At 40.2% G+C, this 20,556-nt stretch overlaps 1 protein-coding gene across 1 annotated transcript; it reads left to right on the top strand.

Moving 5' to 3' along the window:
* The first annotated feature begins 2,050 nt into the window (after positions 1–2,050).
* LOC136442984 (nectin-4-like) lies at positions 2,051–20,414 on the top strand. The gene is made up of 5 exons (XM_066440028.1): positions 2,051–2,749; positions 15,266–15,616; positions 18,788–19,090; positions 19,842–20,120; positions 20,410–20,414. Exons 1-5 carry the CDS (start codon positions 2,692–2,694, stop codon positions 20,412–20,414), a joined length of 996 nt encoding a protein of 331 aa, XP_066296125.1. The 5' UTR covers positions 2,051–2,691.
* The last annotated feature ends 142 nt before the right edge of the window (positions 20,415–20,556 follow it).

Raw genomic sequence — 20,556 nt, forward strand, 5'->3', positions numbered from 1 at the left:
GCATTTAAAACATTTACTGCTATTGTCTGGAAAATATCTTAATTAATCATAAATACACTAGCTATCATCTATATATAACTTCTATGGATGGTGACTTTGGGGAATATTAGTTCTCATAGGAAAATAACATACAACCCCGATATGGGTATACTTATTTGATATGCATAATTTGTGAAATCATTTTGACTTTTGCTGTTAACCATAATCGCTGTCTTGCCTCCCTCCACGCCTTGAGAGAGAAACAACAAGAGAATGCACAAAGCCAGTCGTATTTTACCACTCATTACTGCGTTATCTCAGAGAACACGGTAGTTTTACTTTTCCCTCAGTGGTACTGTAGACGATACAATCAGTAATAATGCTGAGAAGTATGAAAACATTTTACAGGTTACTTCTTTTACATTTTTACCTTGTTTTTATGTCTAGTAAGGCTTCATTCAACTAGGCTGCGATCGCGTTACGACCTCGATGCGACCTAAATTGTATTTGTGTAACCCTTGCGTTCACTGCAAAATGTAAAATTATTATTTAAAAGACAAAGCACACAAATAGTAAAAGAAAAATGCTTTGTCTATGAAATTCGTTGAGAGATCTGGCAAATATTCGGTCACTACGCGATCACAGCGATATCGCCGCCCTAGCAGAATAGGGGTTTACATTTCTGGCTGCTAAGAATTTAAATTATGGAGCCATGCCTCTTTTAACAATGTTTTGACGGTGACTCCGAAAGGTCATGAAGATGTCTGTTATGGTCTGCTATCATAGTATCCGATTGCTGCATATTTTGTTTACAATAAGGTACTATGAGCGATGAGACATATGTCACTGCCGTCGAGTAAGACTGTAAGTATAGTTTAACAGAATCATCAATCAGAAATGACGTCATATAGAGGGCGTGGTCGAATACAGTATCAAAATCAATATTTGAACGCAATCATATCATCCTATATCTATCTTTTGATCCTACCACCATAAAGAGTTACAACAGATAATACAATTCCCTATGTAATATTAACAATCGAAAATTTCAGTCAAATTATATTTTACAAAATGTGCCTTTAAGAGGATACAATATAAGAGACCACCTTTAATGTTGAGTAATTGTGGATGAATTGCTGCTCATTGTCTTGTAGTGGAGAACCGATGAGAAGTATTGGTCCTGGCACTAACACGCTATCCTGTGCAGGGAGGTGTCCAGATGGCGCGATTCACCAGGATCAATGGGCTTGATCGTCTACATGTTGTATCGGATTATCTTCGGCATTGCTCCTGACAGGTATTTGTGATGGGATGATACACCGTAAACTTAAATCCAACGGGCAACGCCTAGCAAAGCAACTCTTTAACTATAGCATTGCGTATCTTGTTTTAGAAAGAGGGTATGGTTTGTTGTTATGCTCGTCGGCTTTTTATTTGTATTACAGTCAATATATGATGAAACTATTGAATAATTGAGACATGATACCACATATCATATCAGGAAACCACCCTTGGCTTTCCGCTGGCATGTGGATTCGGTTAACAGAACATCCATCATGATATCCTAAACTCCATGACGGAATCAAACGACGGGAGTGCCATGTTTGACGATCATTTATCTAGGGATTAACGTTGACAGTCCCGTTATGTATCTGCCCGGTAGTTTGAGACTGATGCTCGTTTCGTGGGATCAGTTTCAATACAAGGTAACACGGGATATGTTCCAATCGCGTGTTGGGTGTAGGAAGCTCGTATACACGAACCCTCAGTGTCATTTACCATCCACAGACAGACCAGCTCCCATAATTAGGAGTTGAACTTGTTTGTTTCTTTTGGTCACGAAATTCCTTCCACTACCATTTGGTTTGACATCTGCAGCTTACTATTATTCGGAGCAGTGAACGTCATTATCTAGAAGAGTCATTGCGAATTCACGCTACGTTTAGGTTGAAAGTTTTCCTATACACTCGGAGAGGGGTTTTAAAAGCCACAGTGCATTAAGCTAGTTAACACATACAGATTGCCTGGGATTGGGTTCGCTCTTAGATTCGTGCCTGTCACGACAGAATAACGGAGAGGCTCTTAATAACGCAGGTCACGATCGATATACAACAAGTTCGCTTTCCCGGCATGCCAGTCTATATAGATAGATATACGAGCGTCCGAATGGGCGAGATCGCGTCGGTGTTAGTATACGTCGAATCAGTTGTTGGGCTTGATGGCCGCTAGGCGTACCCATCACGAATAATTCCGGGCGCCGAGCCTTAGATTTCTAATGTGATTTGTGACTGGAGGTACAAAGTGCACGCAACAGATTTGTACGGCATTAGCCGAGCGGCGTTACAATATTGCCAGCACTCCCCTAGGAGCCTCGGGTCGAGAGAGCCGCGTCTGAAATAGCCGCCGGTACCCGCGTGTGCCGACACTTTTCCTCAAGACTGATGTCCCGTCGGACAAGGAAACGGCGTTTCTTCGGCAGCGAGTCAAATTAGAAGCACATCTATCAGTGAAAGCAGTATAGCGAGGTGCTCGCGCTGGCAACTTCGACTTGCCATTAGGCTTAGGAGAGAAGCGGAGGAGGCAGGCGAGACATTCAATGCCATATTGTGTGAGTACGTAAGACTCGCTAGCGGAGAAAACCATTATAGACATTAACGCTTTAAGTTGGAAGGACACACAAGACGACGGATAAGGAGTGCCAACGCCCGCAGCATGGAGGCTCGGAAAGCCGGGGTGTTGCTGATCTTGGCGGGTTTTCTCTGCACAAACGGTGAGTTTTATACCTGACATTTCTTCTCTATGTATCAACCAAACCGCAGACTAGGCTATAGAAATCAGAAAAGTCAACAAATGTATTCTATGCACTTCCCTAGATCTATTTTACACAAAGGCGTAACACCCATTTTCACTGCTCATTACTTACAGCAATCGATGAGCAACCATCTGGTTTCTATTAACGTACTAGATACTTTAACCGCTTGATACAGTTGTACAATAATGATATAGATTGGTGAGAGAAGAAATGAAACCATGCGGGTGATTCCCGGACCAGATTACGTTCCTGGCTGTCAGTAGGCGTGTTACCATCAGTCTCAATAGACTGTCCATATTGAATACAGTACAGAACGATACCTTACCGTTTTATTTGACATCTGAAGAAATTTGTCAAACTGTGAATGTTGAATTATGATTTAGATGTATCCCTCTGATGTTGTGTAAGAGAAAACGAATGCGTTTGTCTCATGGCAAAGCGATAAGGCAAACAGGGCGGATGCATGTACTTCGTTGTCGGTCACCCCCATTTATCTGCGATAACTAGCCACCCGCGGCGAAACAAGTGCGCTGACGAGCCTTTGTACCGCAAACTATGAATGGCCTTTGCTTGAAAAGGCGCCCGAAAATGACGGGCAGTTGAGATAGGCGCCGAGATACCAAAAGAAATATCTCAGGGGCTAATTCCTTCCGTGGTTTGCTAGTTGCGTTTGTCGTGATGGCGATCTCAGAAGGTTTTTTTATTTTTTCATTCCTGTAATTATTCGTGCCATAAGAATGATGCATGACATTGCTCCGCGGTCGTGTCATGGCTAGGTTGAGGCTACCCACGGGGCGTTAAAAGATTGATGTCAGTTTTCCTGTTCACGGAGCTGATGGACAATACGTTACAATATTTATTGCGTGCTGCTTTAGACAGCTTGTTCTCCGGTCACAAAGGTTACTAGCTCCCAGGGAAACTGGGGTTTTCTTCCTCCAATAGTCTACTACCTTCTCATGATATTATACACTTTGCCATGGCCTAAAATCATGATCAGACCACGGTTCACGTTTCGAACGATTCTATGAAGAAGAAATCTCAACAATGTTGGGTGTATTTCGAAGCCTATGAAGTATGAAACGTGTGTCTTGTTAATGTCTAATTAGCCGTAGCGTTAATTGGCATGTGAACAAATAGCCACCGAAAGAGAAGGGCAAAGAATCATATTCAACGCAGCAGCAGCTTTTGTTTAAGCTGTAACAATAAGCATGCAGGTCAGGCGTACTGGTGACTCCATTGATAAGGGGTTATCTCTTAAATGCTGAAAAACAATTCATACATAATTTATGTGCAGACCCAACTGTCAGAACTTATGGAAAGGTCCTATGCGGCGCCAAATTGTTTTGATGGAGTTCTTTATTATGATTTAAGCGACGAGAGTGCAAGTTGTCAGGATGCAGGCACTGACGCTATTGCAAGTTCATTATCAATTTGATTGCATGTCGTATCGTGAAATATCATTCCGATGGCGCTGTCAGAATGATTACTTTGTCTAAATTGGAAATATGTGCGACATGCATACCGTTCCATTGTGTGTTTGACATAACGTTAGTTGAATGGTTTATTAATGGAATTCTAGTACCAGCGTGTTTATTCCGTTACATTGACTAGCTAGAATATTCCTCCTACTAAGATGTTGTATCCATAGAAAATTGGACATGTGAGACGAAGTTTTGACAGAGATAGGCGCCACGTATACAATTAAAACAGATCACTTCCTCTGCATTAGCTGGTCTTATATCGTTCAGAATGCAATATCCCTAGGATTAGATTCCACCAGAGAGGATGTGCTTTGGAATACTTTGTAGCGGTTATGAGTTAACGAAAAGGGAGCAAACTAAGTTACAAGCGTGATTCTGTACTGTGAAACAAATGGAGTAGATACCTGGCGAATTGATCAATACTCAAGTTGCATTAGCGTGTGACAAAATAGAGAGAAAAAAAGGGAATGAAAGTCAAGAGATCGAAGAGAAGGTGGTTTGATTGATTGCGTGATTTGTGTCCGTATAATTGCTTCTGTCACGGACATGATACATGAGGAGAGGGCATTGATTTGCCATGCTTTGTCGGCCTACCCGTATTAATACCGCATTAGATATCCGGGGAACGCATTTGGGTGCGGCAACAAAATACAGTTCATCTTTATTAATTCATAACCAATTCTAACTGGCAGCCTAGATGAGAAAATATAATGAAGGAAAATAGGAGTATGATTCGAAGCTTATGTATTTCATACTTATCAAATTATGTTTGGTATATCTATTATACAGTCGATATGGGAAGGTAACTAATGCTCTGTCATTGGGACTGCCTTATATTAGACAAAATAGGTTTTGAATATCAGGGGATGAATACCAGGGGTGCATTTGTCATTGCAGCAAAATTGAATGCCAGTTTCATTTTAGGCTCCACGTTGCCATGACAAATTAATACGACAACTCAGCTTAAAGTGACGCGTTCTCGCAGCAGATGAACGCTCTCGTCCCACCGCTTTGTGACATTTTACTCCATTTGCGTAAAACGCAGAGAAATTAAAACTATCGCTCGGTGTTGTTCCCCCACAGGTGCGATTGACTGTACAATTAAGTCGACGTCTCGACGTTGGTGGAATATTTTTGGCGAAGCTGGGTTTAGCGATATCGAGAAGGAAAATTGCGCATCGTGTATAATTTCCTAAGCCGTGAGGCTGCGATTCCTCTGCGTAATCCCCGCACTAATGTTTCCATAACCCCTGGAGCACGTTGTCGTGTGTCTGTACAACAGGATGCGACATTTTGACAAAGAACTGAGATGTGTTCTGGCAGCGGGGAAAGGTTAATGCCTCAGACTGTAGATGCGTTAGGATTACATGATCTAACACCCTGTCATAAAATACCGCAGAGAAACTCTGTCTGCTCCCACAGTTAGTTCCAGTGAATAATTCAAGAAATAATAGATGTTTCAGACGTAGTGTATATTTCATATATAAAGATAGTTACAACATTAATCATACACATAAACCTATAATGAATTAGAACCAATAAAACGTAATAAACCGGTGCACTGGAATCTGTAATATCTCGGAGCATTATCCTGACCACATTAAACCAACAAAGACATCCTGCGTTATTTACCGTTGAGTCTCCTAGATGAGGCTAGGGAGGTGGGCACTTGTGCTCATACACACGATGGATTAAGATATGTCTAGCTTTGTGACGAGTCCGGGCATAAACGCTGGTGATTCATTTTAAGCTAAGACCAGGATTTGTGCCCGGTTTACTCAAAATTCATGTAATGGTTTCCCCAGGTGTGGCTCAAGCTTTAAACATCACTCAATCAAAAAAAAGTCCCATTAGCAGTTTGACTACAGTCTCTGGCTTCTGGTTCCGCGGTTGATGTTATCTGCGCGATTGCGCCGTTATCTACCCAAACAGAGCTATCTTCAAGCCTACGTCGACATTAAAGGGGTAACTGTGAAAATTGGATGAACAACTAACTAAAAAATACAATTACTGGAAACGCTCGTCGTTCATTGATATGTGCATCACGTTTGACAGGCAGATACCCCATCTTCAACAGTCTCCAACGTGCATTAAACCGTTAATCATTGGAGTCTATATGAATACACTTTAAAATGGTAACTACGTTGGTAGTAACAGGTTTTGCCTTTACGTCTTGACTTACTACCCGTACGCTGTCTTTTACTGCAGTGACACAAAAGATAGTCGTAACTCGGTAGGGCGGCGATACAGAAGTTTCGTGAGCATGATGCTAAATGTAGGGGTTTTAAAATGACCATGTGGTCACAATTCAAGAGTGTACGGAAGCTTTGACCCATGGAGTGAGATTGAAAACGGTCATGCCACCATTTAACTCAGAGGACAAGACTACAGGTGGACATAGCTATCACGTTTTGGACAGAGAATGTCCAGAAAATTATGTTGTAACTCTCTTTCAACTGCTTCACTGTATATCAATAACTAGTAGGATTATCTGTACACTTTGTTCTTCTCCAGTCAATATATAGACCTACAAAAAAACTATAAACTCTGGTGCCAGAGATTTTATGTGGTTCCTAAATATTGACCAACCTCTTTAATTTTGTTTCATATCACGTCTGACCGACCACAAACGGTAAAAAGTCGGCGCCGGTCAACATGCTAAGGTGACCTTCTACTGGGGGAAGTTCGAACCGTTCCAAAAATCAATCATCTCGTGTTATCTACCACATGTAGGCTGTCAACGGCGTGAGGGTGCCTTCGGGGCTGATAGTTTGTAGCAGTCAAATCTTTCGGAAATATTAAACATCGACCTGATCAGATGGTTCTATTTCTAAGGACACACGCTTATCATACACATAATGTAAACTGATATGATTCTTATGCAAGATGCAACAACTTTGACGGCAGCTTCTAGTCAAGTCCAAACTGAACTGTTGGATTTATCTATTGGAATTTTGACTGTGAGTGAGTGATAGGTCAAGGAAATATGATTTTCCTCCTTTTAGTGGTAAATTATTGCATGTGAGTCAAATTTTTCGTCCCCAACTTCTTCTACGCAACCACATATTGTATAATTAAGACCAACCCTACACTTGTCGTACTAGAGAACCAATGCATTCGTCCTTATAGGCACGTGTGAGGTAAGGTACTGCTTGTGCAAATTGTTATAGCTTCAACGTTACGAGGAAGAGTGAAAGTATCTAATATACTCCCCATAAATTTTACGTCCTCACGTCCTACAGCAAAGGTTACGATATTCATCTGCTCCATGTTACAGTTTACGACGAAATCTACTAGCAGACAGAAATAACTTTGCTTACTTTCAAAGCATAAAAATTTGACGGGGATGTCAAATACATCAATGTGATGATATGCACCATGTCCTAGAGATGTGCCAGGAGGTTCTGAACTGGATTAACACCACGATGTAGTACTTAATTCTGTTAAATTTATTAAGTTAGACCTCTATGCTTTGATCTCGATGAGGTGTCCTACTTAACGACATGTAGGAGGATTTCTTAACGACGTACTAGATTCCCGAATGTGTTTTTCTTATCTCTTTTCCCCACAGGAAACAAGTTGATGTAGTCCCTCCGGAAAGTAGAACCCGAAAATGCCCGAACCAGGTGCGGCTGGTGATAGTCAGTGATGGCGCTTGTTGCGTAGATGAGACACGCTCGCTGTGATTGCATTTTCAGAACCATCTGTTTAGCGTTTGAGTGTTTTGGCAATCGAGTGTTTTGGGAACCTGGTAACTCAAAAAGTACTGCACGAAATTCAATCTTAAATCTTGCTTTTAAGCATACGCAAATATGTTTTTCATGAAAGTAAAGCTTTACGTATTAATTACAACTGGTCGACCTGTGCTTACAGATAAGATTTGTGTAGTTGGAGGGACTTACATTAGCAGCCTGAAGGATTTTGATTTAATCATAGACAATCATTAAAATCAAAATCTTAAAAATTCATTTCTTTTAATGTTGATGAAGTAACGGGACAAGGAAATAGTATGTTCTTCTTTTCAGTGAGAATTGCTTGAATGTGAGTCAAAATTGTTCGTCCCAACTTTCTTCTATACAGGCACATGGAATTATATAATCAAGGCCCAGCTTACACGAGCACTTGTCGTGTGTAACAAACTCAGAGAGGGATATATATTGGTAGGCTGTGGTATTTAAATTTAATTTTAAACAATAATTAAAAACATCTTAAAGAATTGAGCAATGTAACTTGTGGAGACATGCACATGAATGACTTTTTCCTTCATCAACTTCCAGACGTCGAGATTGAAGACCCAATGACACTTTCTAAGCGTAACTTACATTTGTTAGGCTTTAGGATTTTGATTTGATTATAAACAATCTTTAAGAACATTTCACAGAATCTAGACATGTAACTGATACGTTTCTAGTACAGACAGGAATGATTTTTTTTTCTTCCATTAACCTCCACATGTCGAGATTGAAGAAACACTTTTTCTAAGCGGAACTTACATTTGGCAGGCTTTAGGATTTTGATCTAATTATTAGTAATCATTAAAAAATCTCACATAATTGGAAAATGTAATTAATACCTTTCTGGTACAGACAGGAATGATTTTTTTTTCTCCAGTAATCTCCACACGTCAATGTTGAAGAAACAATGCCATTTTCTAAGCGGGACGTACATTCGGTAGGCTGTAGGATTTAGATTTAATTATAAACAATCATTAAGAACATCTCACAGAACCGAGGAATGTAACTGATACGTTCATGTGCAGACAGGAATGGGTTTTTACTCGTCCATTAATATTGACCTCCACACGTCGAGATAAAGAAACAATGCCATTTTCAAAGCGGGACGTACATTTGGTAGGCTGTAGGATTTAGATTTAATTATAAACAATGATTAAGAACATCTCACCACAGAATCGAGAAATGTAACTGATACGTTTCTAGTACAGACAGGAATTATTTCTTTCTTCCATTAACCTTCACACGTCGAGATTGAAGAACCGATGCCATTTTCTATAAGCGTAGTCTCTCCATCCAGGTAATCTGAAAAATCGAAGCAGTGAAAGCTCTCCAACCAAATGGATGGTCCGACTCGTAGCACGTCTGTTCCGAGCTGTCTCGTCATCAATTACCGCTGCCCTGGTCATTCATGATCCGAAAAAGCTCCAGATTTACCCGAACCTGTTGATATGCTGATGCTGGGATTGTAAGACGCGCCCATGGATTCCAAGAAAATGATTTTTTTCTCGGTAAACCTAGGCCGGGTAGATCTTGGTGATCAAGGGACTAAATGACTTGCTGGCCCCTGCATAGATCATTGAATTGAGTTGTGTCACCATTACTCTTTGAACAAATGACGACTTTAACTGTAAGTTTTGTGCCCAACTTGGCTAAGTGCAGGTCACAACAAACATACGCATGTCGGTGCGAGTATGATTGTACATCATATAGGTTCGCTTCTTCTCGCCTGTTGTTAATGATGAAAATGTTAGATTGTATATGGGTTCAGCTATAGTGGGTTTTATTTTTTATCAAAACGCATGCATAAGGAATATAGGTTTTCAGTGATGCTCATACATGTCGGGATCTTAAATCAAGAATAAGAGTCCTTGCCGCGGAAATTAGAAAATTTCCATGGCGACAAGACAAAAGACAACATTATGTATTTAAGGTCAAGGAGTACAAGAAACTGTTAAAAAAGAGAAAGAAACAATTTAATGAAGAAAAAATGTCATCCTTAACAAAATTAGCTAAAAGAGAACCAAAATCCTTTTGGAATGAAATTAATAAACTGCGAAATTTAGAAAATGGAACGAAGGTTGAGCCAGGAGACCAAATTACAACTAACGAATGGCTAGATCATTTCAAAACAATAAATAAGAACACTGTAGTTGATAAAAAAGAAGAAGAACACACCGACAACATCATTACGTCGCTTGAACATAAAACTGAAAACCCGCTAGATTTTGAAATCACAGACGAGGAAATTCAAAATGGCTTATCTAGTTTAAAAAGCAACAAATCCAGTGGAACAGATTCTATAATTAATGAAATGCTGAAATATGGCGCCCCCCAACTCATACAACCCTTCAAAAAACTGTTCAATCTCCTGCTACAGTCTGGACATTTTCCTCAGCAATGGAGCCAGAGCACACTTGTTCCCATCTATAAAAGTGGCGAAACATCAAATCCAACCAACTACAGAGGAATAGCCATTTCTAGTTGTGTAGGCAAATTATTTACATTTATTTTAAACAAACGTTTACAGTATTTCCTGGAAAGCTCAAATCTACTATCTCCTTTTCAATCCGGATTTAGGAAAGATTTCAGAACAAGTGATAACGTCTTCGTCCTCAAAACACTAATCGACCAGCAGACTTCCAAACCCGGGGGTAAATTATATACTTGCTTTATAGATTTTCGGAAGGCTTTTGATTCAATTTGGCGAAATGGATTATTTTATAAACTTTTGTCTTCAGGGATAGGGGGGAACTTCTTTAGGATAATAAAATCAATGTATCATAACATAGAATATTGTGTCAAAACCCCACATGGTCTGTCACCCTACTTTCAGTCTCTTTGCGGGGTGCGACAGGGTTGTAATTTGAGTCCTCTCCTATTCAACCTATTCATCAATGATTTTCCATCTCTACTAGATCCAACATCCTGCGATCCATTGATACTAAAAGATATTAATATAAATAGCATATTTTGGGCCGACGACCTTGTCCTTGTATCAAAATCTGAAGCAGGCCTAAAAGAGTGTCTGAGGACACTGGACCAATTTTGTTCCCTATGGAAATTATCAATCAATAAGAACAAGACAAAAGTAATGATTTTCTCAAAAAATGGACGGACAGCCGATTATAAGCATTCTCCTTTCAAATCTCAAGGTCAAGCTTTAGAGATAGCTAAATTTTACACATACTTAGGAGTGGACATTACACCGTCAGGATCTTTTAGTCGTGCCATTAAACAGTTAAGACTGAAAGCTCTACGTGCCTCTTTTAGATTAAAATCATTATTATCATCAAACTCAAATCCGTCAATCTCCCTAGCTATTGATCTGTTTAACAGTTTGGTGAAACCTATTCTGCTTTATTGCAGTGAACTTACTGGAATAAATATACAATGTAGAGACCTAATTTTCAAAGGAATTAAGGAATATCCCAATGAAAAGATCAGAACATCAATAGATACAATCCTCAGCCCTATATTGGGGTCGGATGTTGGTTTACTGAGAGTTAGTCGGTTAGGAAAGATATCAGACCCCACGTCTACAGTTACTCGCCCTGTTGTTGTTCGATTCAAGAAGTATAGTGATAAACTGAACGTGATTTACCAGTCAGACACATTGTTAAGGAACCAGAATGTCACGCTAGATCAACCAAAAATTTCGTATGAAATTCCTGACTTGGAATATGTACTTTTGAATTTTTGCAAAATCATACTACGTGTTCCAAAAAGTTCTATAAATGCCGCCGTAAGGGGTGAATTGGGAGTATTCCCGTTGTTCATTGACAGTCAAACACAGTTGATTAAATACTGGCTAAGATTGAAAAATTCACCTAATGACAAGATTGTTAAAAAAGCATACGACACTTCAGTCGAAGAAGAACATGACTGGGCTACTCACGTTCAAGATATATTATGTAGACATGGGTTCCAAAATGTTTGGCTTAACCCCGCAGTTAATGCCAATTATTTTGGAATTATATTCAAAGAACGTCTGAAAGACTCATTTCTTTCTGGCTGGAGGGAACAACTTAGACATTCCAGTAAACTACACGCATATTCTAAAATCAAAAAACACTTTGGCATGGAAACATATCTCACATCAATTCATAATAAACTGTTTGCAAATAGCATAACAAAGCTGAGAATCAGTGCACATTGCTTAGAAGTTGAAAAGGGTCGACACCACAACACACCAGCCACTCAGAGATTGTGTCCCACATGTAATGGAAGTGTTGAAGATGAATTCCACTTTGTAATGAATTGTCCAACTTATAGCAAAGAGAGAGATATGCTTTTACAGACTATCATTACTAAGACAAACTTCACCCTATCTGGTACACAGAGCGATATTTTCTATGTACTGTTGTCATGTCCGACTCCTATATCCATGTACATAGGTCAATTTCTCCATAAATCATTCGAAAAGCGAGACAGAATTACCCATACATGATTATATAATTATTGTAACAAATACACTGGTTTCGAAAATATTTTGTACTTAGAATTGTAGGATAGATTAGCCTTGTAGTATTGTTGATTTCATGCCATACATTGTACCATGTACGATTGTTGAGCAATAAAGTTCACTTCACTTCACTTCACTATCAAAGTGAAAAAGTTAATTTTCTTAATATTAGTCTGATAGGATATTTCTATCATGTTTATGATGATCATTATCATTACCATCATTAACATGCATCTTACGATGGAGCGCACTTCATCTTATACCGAATTTGAGGTACAAGATATCCAAATTCTTTGTTTTAGAAGTGGATATTGAACTCATTCAGAACATATAGTTCTACCATACGTATCCTTTTTTTCCATTAGGAAAATGGAGAGTCAAAGTAGGCAAATATAGCACTGACATATTTCCAGGGAACAGTTCGTCATCGGAGACATTATGACTCAGGAACTCGGAACCTTCGATCCGGGGAAATATCAGGAGACACGCATTTCCCATTTCTTGCTGACCTTCTTCGACATTACGCTACATAGCGGTAATGCATGGATCTAATGCATCAGCAGCTTATCCATTCTTCACTGTCAGTTACATTACTTCTACTACCCACATCGCAGCACTCATGCGGAAAATGTTCCTCGAGGATACGTACTCTGTCCCAATTAAGCAAACCTCAGTGATTGCCACAAATGTCCGAAAGGTTAGAAAGTGCTATGAGAAACAGTGTGGGTGGGTACGAAGGAATCACTTGGGTGAAATGTGTTTTACTCAATCAAAAGTGTGTTTGAGATGTATATCTCTGGATTCATACAGCCCACATCGTAGAACTCATGCAGAAACTGGTCCACAAGGATACGTACTCTGTCCCAATTAAACAAACCTCAGTGATTGCTGCAAATGACCGAAAGGTTGGAAAGTGCTAAGAGAAACAGTGTGGGTGGGTTCGTACAAATTGATCGGGGAAAATGTGTTTTACTCAATCAAAAGGGTGCGTGAGATGTGTATCTCTGGATTCATCCAGCCCACATCGTAGAACTCATGCGGAAACTGGTTCACAAGGGTGCGTACTCTGTCCCAATTAAACAAACCTCAGTGATTGCCGCAAATGTCCGAAACGTTAGAAAATGTGCGGAGAAATGTGTGGGGGAGGAGGGGGGGGGGAGGAATCAATTTGAAAAATGTGTTTTACCCAATCAGGAGTGTGCATGAGATGTATATCTCTGATTCATCCGGCCCGCATCCTAATTCTCATTTGTGAACTGGTCCATAAGGGTACGTACTCTGTCCCTATTAAGCAAACCTCGGTGATTGCCGCAGATGTCCGAAAGGTTAGAAAGTGTTCGTAGAATAGTGTGGGTGGGTATAGGAATCGATTGGGGGAAATGTGTTTTACTCAATCAGAAGGATACATGAGATGTATATCTCTGGATTCATCCAGCCCGCATCATAATACTAATGTGTGAATTCGTTCACAAGGGTGCGTACTCTGTCCCAATTAAACAAACCCCAGTGATTGCCGCAAACGTCCGAAAGGTTCGGAAGTGTCATAAGAAGCGGTGTGGGTTGGGCGGAACCGATTATGAAAATTTGTTTTACTTATTAATCAGAAGGGTACATGAGATGTGTATCTGAGGATTCATCCAGCCCACATCCTAATGCTCATGTTTGAACTGGTCCACAAGGGTCCGTACTCTGTCCCAATTAAACAAACCTCAGTGATTGCCGCAAATGTCCAAAGGGTTAGGTACGAAGTGTGCTGAGAAACCGTGTGGGTGGGAAAAGGGATCGATTGGGGAAAATGTGTTTTACTCAATCAGGAGTGTACATGAGATGCGTATCTCTGAATTCCTCCAGCCCGGTTGTCTGGAGATATGGAGGTAATTGCAAATGGCTCCATCCGATGAGCGGCCTCTACGCGACCTCTGACTGACCCATGTGGCACATTAAGCCTGACGAAACAATTTATGGTTTGATCAAATACTCCTTTGTGTTCGACCAGCAGCCTTACATGTCTGGCCATCCCTTGTCAACCTGCTACACTTACACAATAGAATCCCAGCCATACGTTAATACAAACCCCAAGGGACAGCTCAATGTTCTTTACATGGATGCACAATCTGTTCATAAACATATATTTGCTCATATAAAACGGTACGATTTAATTGAAATTTTCTGCTTGAAGCGGCACGTGTATCCTGATAAAGTTTTAGTGCTTGTATTCGCTGTGTGATAGGTGTTAATGTCTTATATATGATGTAGGTAGGGATTTTATATCAAAATAGAAGAAGATAGGGGGTGCTAATTTCCTGGATACAAATCTTTGCAGCTTTATGAGTTCCTTTGATTTGGCTCGTGTTAGAAGTGTTACTTTGATTCTTATTCCGCTCAATCGCGGTAGAATTGTTGATAAGAAAGAAACAACGTTCCCTCATTCTTCAAGATCAAGATTTCGTTAACTCTGTGATAAAAGCGTGTTATTGGAACTATGCTCATATTTCAGACGGTTTGACACTGCGCTACTCTATCAAATATAAATTTAATGTTGTGTACACTGTGTGAAGTTGAAGAACTGTCGTCTGATGTTTAAAAGGATAATACGTATTATCTTTACCACGAAAATTATATATTTGGTAGAGTTTGTACGTGATTGAACAGCATAGTTATGAAATTCGGTGTATGGCAGGGTCTTCTCTTATCAAAGACATTTGAGGCCTCCTGGTGGCGTTTCCTGGTACTGCAGCTGAATTTCCGGTTTTGATATCTTGTTTACATTATTTCTCATGACTTTGTCTGTACACAGTTGTTCGTGGCCAGACCGGGATAGAGCTCACCTTACCGCGAAGTGTCAACGCAGTGGACGGGAAAGGAGTCGTCCTCCCCGCCGCCTACTCAACCAACAGACGCATCAACCTGATCGAGTGGAGCGTCATCGACAGAACCAACACAAAGGAACGGAGACCTGTCTTCCTCTTTAATCCCAACACGGGGGTGTTCAACACCGGGAGGAACTATGGAAGAAGGGTTCATCTCGAAGAGCAGGCATCGCTGCGGATAGATCACACCAGAAGGGAGGACGCTGGCACATACGTGCTGAAGTTAACAACTGATGACTTGCAAACGACAGAGGCACAAGTCGAGCTGGTGGTGATGGGTGAGTGTTGAAAGAGTTCCATGTCTTCTGTCAATGTGTATAAAAGGGTTAATGACCCACCCGGTGTCATGAAGTATGGTCTGTTCCTATATCTACCGAATAAACCACCGAGTGAGCGAACGCGGCGTCATCATAATCATATCAAACTGACAAACTAACAACAAAGGCACAGGTCGAGCTGGTGGTGATGGGTGAGTGTTAAAATAGCTTCATGTAGAATAATTTCATCAGGTCGCTTAATAAAAAATACCGTCCCGTTGAAATTGTGCTCATAAGTGGTCAATGTGGACTAACAATGACAAAATGTTATGACAAAGGTAAAATAGCTCCTTCCCTTTGGTTAACGTCATTCGGCTGTAAGATGATAGACAATCACTCATCTTTAAGATGTGTAAGCGTGGTGGTATGCGTTATTACAAAGTCATAACTGCAATGAAGATGGTAATACCAGTGACATGATACTTTCGAAAAATTATTATTTTAAGAACGATTTTGGTCATCCATGCCCTGAACCACATGTAGTTTTGAAAGACAGGCACGGAAAAAAAAGTTTTCACCAAACTTGAGAAAACTTTTAGTCGCTGTGTAAACTTGACGAGCGGCAAGTTTATGGTTGGACTATTGGAGTATAAAATGTAACATTCCGAATTGGTCCCGATGTTGTAAGTTTGATTGCGATGAAGGGACCTGTCACCTGTAAAAATAACATCACCAAAGTGCTGATTTGATTTTCGTCACTACTAACTTACCCCCACAAGATGATTTTTGTTCACCTTTCCCCTTACAACCTTTGCGCTCATCCCTAGCTTGCCGTCAGCCATAATTTGTACTTGGTCAAAAGAAAATTTAGCCTAGCGTGTAAACGATTCCCATATATCATGAAGGAGCTTGTTCACAAAACAAATCAAGCCGCGTGAAATAAGTTCATACCCGCAGCTCGAATTCCGGGACGATGTATATTGAAGTGCAAAGTAATTTCACGGGCGAGGCTGCAAACTCTACGTTCTATCCGGTCGGTAAGGATTGCGATGATTGGGTTGGCGGGTCAGACAGTTGCCGTGCAATCCCGATTCAAACCCGGCCGTGCTGTCCAGAGTAGATAGCTTTCATCGATTGAGCGGATAAATTAGGTCCTGCAATCCGAGCTCGCTCCATACAGATTAAATCAAGAGATAAACCCGCGTGGAAGCTCAATAAATACACTTTCATTCCTCACAAGTAATAGCACCCGAGATGGCATTAATGGCAAGAGTAGAGGTGGAGTTACAAATGTCGTCTGCATTATTTAACGTTTATCGTCTGATCTACCGCGACCTAATCGACATCTCGCATGCGCTGTGCCTCGTTATTGATGAAGTCGACTCAAATCCAAAAAGGTCTTCACCCACACCGCTGACCTCTGTACCTCACCCAGTGGTCAATACGAATAAAACTAATCAGCCCTGTGTCGAATGGCTGATGTTTCCAATAATTTCCTTTTTACCGTGACCCAAACTGTCGTGTTGAGAATTTAGAAGTGTTGTAATGACATTACGAAGGAATTGATGAAATATAACTCGGTGATAGCAACAGTGTGTGTGGATAGGAAGAATATTTAAGCAGGAAATAATATCATTTGCAGAAGGTCAATAAAAATAGTCAATACATATGTATTTGTAAACGGCTTTCCGCTGTAATATGAGTTCTGTGTACAGCTGACGTGATTTCATATGGTGATTATAGATTTTACATTGAAAATCTATTTTTGTGAATATTTCATCCTGTTTCAAAAGATGGATCATCTGCGCAATGCCCCTATTAGGACCATATGCATCAGTGGACGTGAGCACTACAAAATTTGTAATATACAAAATATAAGTAATATTGTTTGGGCTTTGCATAAAAGTACTTTCCATACCTATAAACGTAAACTAGTAGCTCATTTTTAAGAACATATGGGTTGTATCAACCCCCAAAATGTTTTTAACCCTAAAAGGGTCAAAGAATATGTTATGACGTCCATTCATACCTTATCTGATGGAATTGAAATATTTATTCGAAGTGCCCAATTCAATAAAGACTTATCGACTTTTGTCTAAGGAGTAGCCTTGTGTAAAATGAGTGTCTCACAATACGAACCAAAGAAATGAATGTTACATAAGACTTCTATAAGGATTACAGTCGTATATGCCTTATTAGATAGTTCAAAACCACACTATATTCAACTGAAAGTATAGTCATCGGGAATAGTCCTCTTAGAATACAAGTGTTGCATTTTTTCTACTTATGATTTTCAGGCCGACGTTTCAAATTACGGCACTGAAAAAAAATTAGAGTCGGTAGGTAGAATTCTCTCTTTTCAAATAATATAATGATAAAAAAAAGATTTAAGAAATGAATGAATAAATAAATAAATAAATAAATAAATAGATAGATAGATAAAAATTCAAAAGGATTCCAGCCAAAGTGATCCAACAAATCAAATACAAATGAACATGGCAAAACTTGAATGCATCAGGGCACTGGTATTTTCAACGTCATATTGTATTTGTTCAGGTATACCATTGTACAAAATCCACAATGTGGTAAATCAAAAATGTGGTAAATCAAAATAAATAAATAAATAGATAAATACAAATCAGAAACTATAGATTTTTATCACTCAGATGTCGAATTGAAAGTTCATGATATTGCCCCCCACCCCGGAAAAGCTAGGGTCGGTAGGTTTTTGCTAGGGTCGGTCGGGTAACCGCAAATAATATATTATTTTGGTCAGGCCTCACAAGGTGTCCATTCGGTTATAACCCCATTCCACTAGGACGGCCACCTCGCTGTGCTCTCTCTGCTACCTAAATTTGACCTGAGTGCTCAACGAAGTTCGTAGAACGAATATTTCTACGCTCTGTGTGTTTTATTGTGCTTTCAGTCGTACTTTTACATTTTGCATGATATTCCATTTGAAATGAAATCAAGGGTTAAACAAATCTAGCTTAGGTCGCAGCGATGTCGCAGCGAGAGCGCCATCTCGTGGAATAGGGGCCTATATATAATATCAATAAGGCCTGAGCGATGATACTACACTGATGTGCCATATTTCTGCCATTTTAAGGCCAATATAGCCCACGCCTTCTTCCAGACCTGACACCTATCAACAATACAATCACATATATGACCTCCTTTTTTCCCCCTCAGTGCCTCCGTCAGTGCGCGTCGGCCCATCAAATCCTCATGTCGTTACAAAAGGAAAGAGCGTGACCCTGACATGCTCCGTCAGGAACGGGTTTCCCAACATCACGTCACTCACCTGGCAGAAGAATGGCATCCCCATAGAGAGGCTGACCCCTGATGACCTCAAGTACACGGCGGGAACTTTGAAGTCTCCTAACCTCGTCATTCGCAGTGTGGACAGGACGGATGCTGGGAAATACACATGCGCAGTCAGCCATCCGGCCGAGGATAAGGATATAAAAAGCGCCATGTCCTTGAACGTATTATGTGAGTTAACGATTTTTGTGCACATCATATCGATTATTGTTTTTTTAACAGTATTACGATCGCTATGAAATATCCAGAAAATTGCACGAATGCATCCCAAATGATTTTGTTTTACCTCGTAACTCCAGAAGATCTAAATGGATCTCTGGGATATTTGGTTTGTGGCTAGGTGTCAGCAAAACGATGAAAAGTATTTGCGGATTTCTGTACTAATGCAGCAAAACGTTCGGTTTTCATATTCTTGTTCTACGTTCTATGATCATGATTTCATTTGCACTTAGCCAATGGTAAACCGTCTTTGTTTACAAAGCTAATGCCATTGGTTGCCTTTTTTTAAAAATCCATTCCCCAAACAAAATTAACGCAAGTAACAAATGATATCGATGCACAGTACCTTATATAATGTTTTTAAACAACAATATGTTTGTCCGTTTACTTGTTTGTTTGTTTGGTTGTTTGTGGTATCTTGATATGTTGCGAAAGTTTCATCAAGAAATAACCCTTTCTGTCTGTGTAGGGGGGGAGTTAGTCTATACTAAATGTGGTTTTGGAAGCAATAATAAAGACTAAGCATGAAAGTTAATCTGTGTTGGTAGAATTCATTTTGAGTAGACGGGTCCATTCCGTGAACACTTTGGGTAAGTCCCAATTCATTTTTGTGTTGAACTTAATCATTGATTTATGATACCAGTAGACACTGTACTTTGATTGGAAATTTATATACTGTCTTCTTCTGCTTTGTTCTTTAAAGACCCTGCAGCGATCATACGTATATCTGAAGCACACACGGTCCCGGCTAAAGAAAGCGTGACGCTACAGTGCATCGCCGAGGGGAACCCCCTCCCCAACATGACGTGGACGCGGGACGGAGTCGTCATGCCGTCAAAGCTCCAGTCGGTGTCCGGTGACCTGCGGTCCTGTAGCATGGTACTACACAACACCAGGATGAACGAGACCGGATCCTACACATGTAAAGCCTGGAATGGCATCGACAAGCCAGATGCCAAACCAGTGTTCCTCACCATTGGTCGTAAGTGTTGGGAGCCTTGTATTTCCGTCTCTACTTTTCTTGAAGATAGAATAGAGTCATGCATGTGGCGTAATGGCAGGGTCTCCGGCCTAGAACCCGGGTTCGAATCCCCTGACGCCCTTGGGAAAGGCACTTGACATTGCTTTCCTCACTCCAAAAACTGGTATATTGTTCTCTTTTCGTGGCACTGTTAAAAGTTATGAAAACTTGAGTGCAGTGCCACGTCGTCCTTGCCTGTCAAAAACGTGAAGTAAGAAAAAGATCCTGACGGTTTTGTGTTTTTTTTAAGGATAAAATCCGGGCAATATCCTTGAAGATAAAATCCGCACGACTTCCTTGAAGATAAAATCCGGACTTTTCCCTTGAAGATACAATCCGGACAATTTCCTTGAAGATAAAGTTCGGACCATCTATTTCCTTGAAGATAAAATCCGGA

This window comes from Branchiostoma lanceolatum, chromosome 10 (assembly GCF_035083965.1).
Source record: "Branchiostoma lanceolatum isolate klBraLanc5 chromosome 10, klBraLanc5.hap2, whole genome shotgun sequence".
Taxonomy (NCBI): Eukaryota; Metazoa; Chordata; class Leptocardii; order Amphioxiformes; family Branchiostomatidae; genus Branchiostoma; species Branchiostoma lanceolatum.

What these genes read in the sequence shown, in the direction of transcription:
- LOC136442984 (XM_066440028.1), top strand. Translation starts at nt 2,692, where the DNA reads ATGGAGGCTCGGAAAGCCGGGGTGTTGCTGATCTTGGCGGGTTTTCTC. An exon ending in AGTCGAGCTGGTGGTGATGG is followed by an intron (nt 15,617 to 18,787) that starts GTGAGTGTTGAA and finishes TTTCCCCCTCAG; the next exon opens with TGCCTCCGTCAGTGCGCGTC. An exon ending in CATGTCCTTGAACGTATTAT is followed by an intron (nt 19,091 to 19,841) that starts GTGAGTTAACGA and finishes TGTTCTTTAAAG; the next exon opens with ACCCTGCAGCGATCATACGT.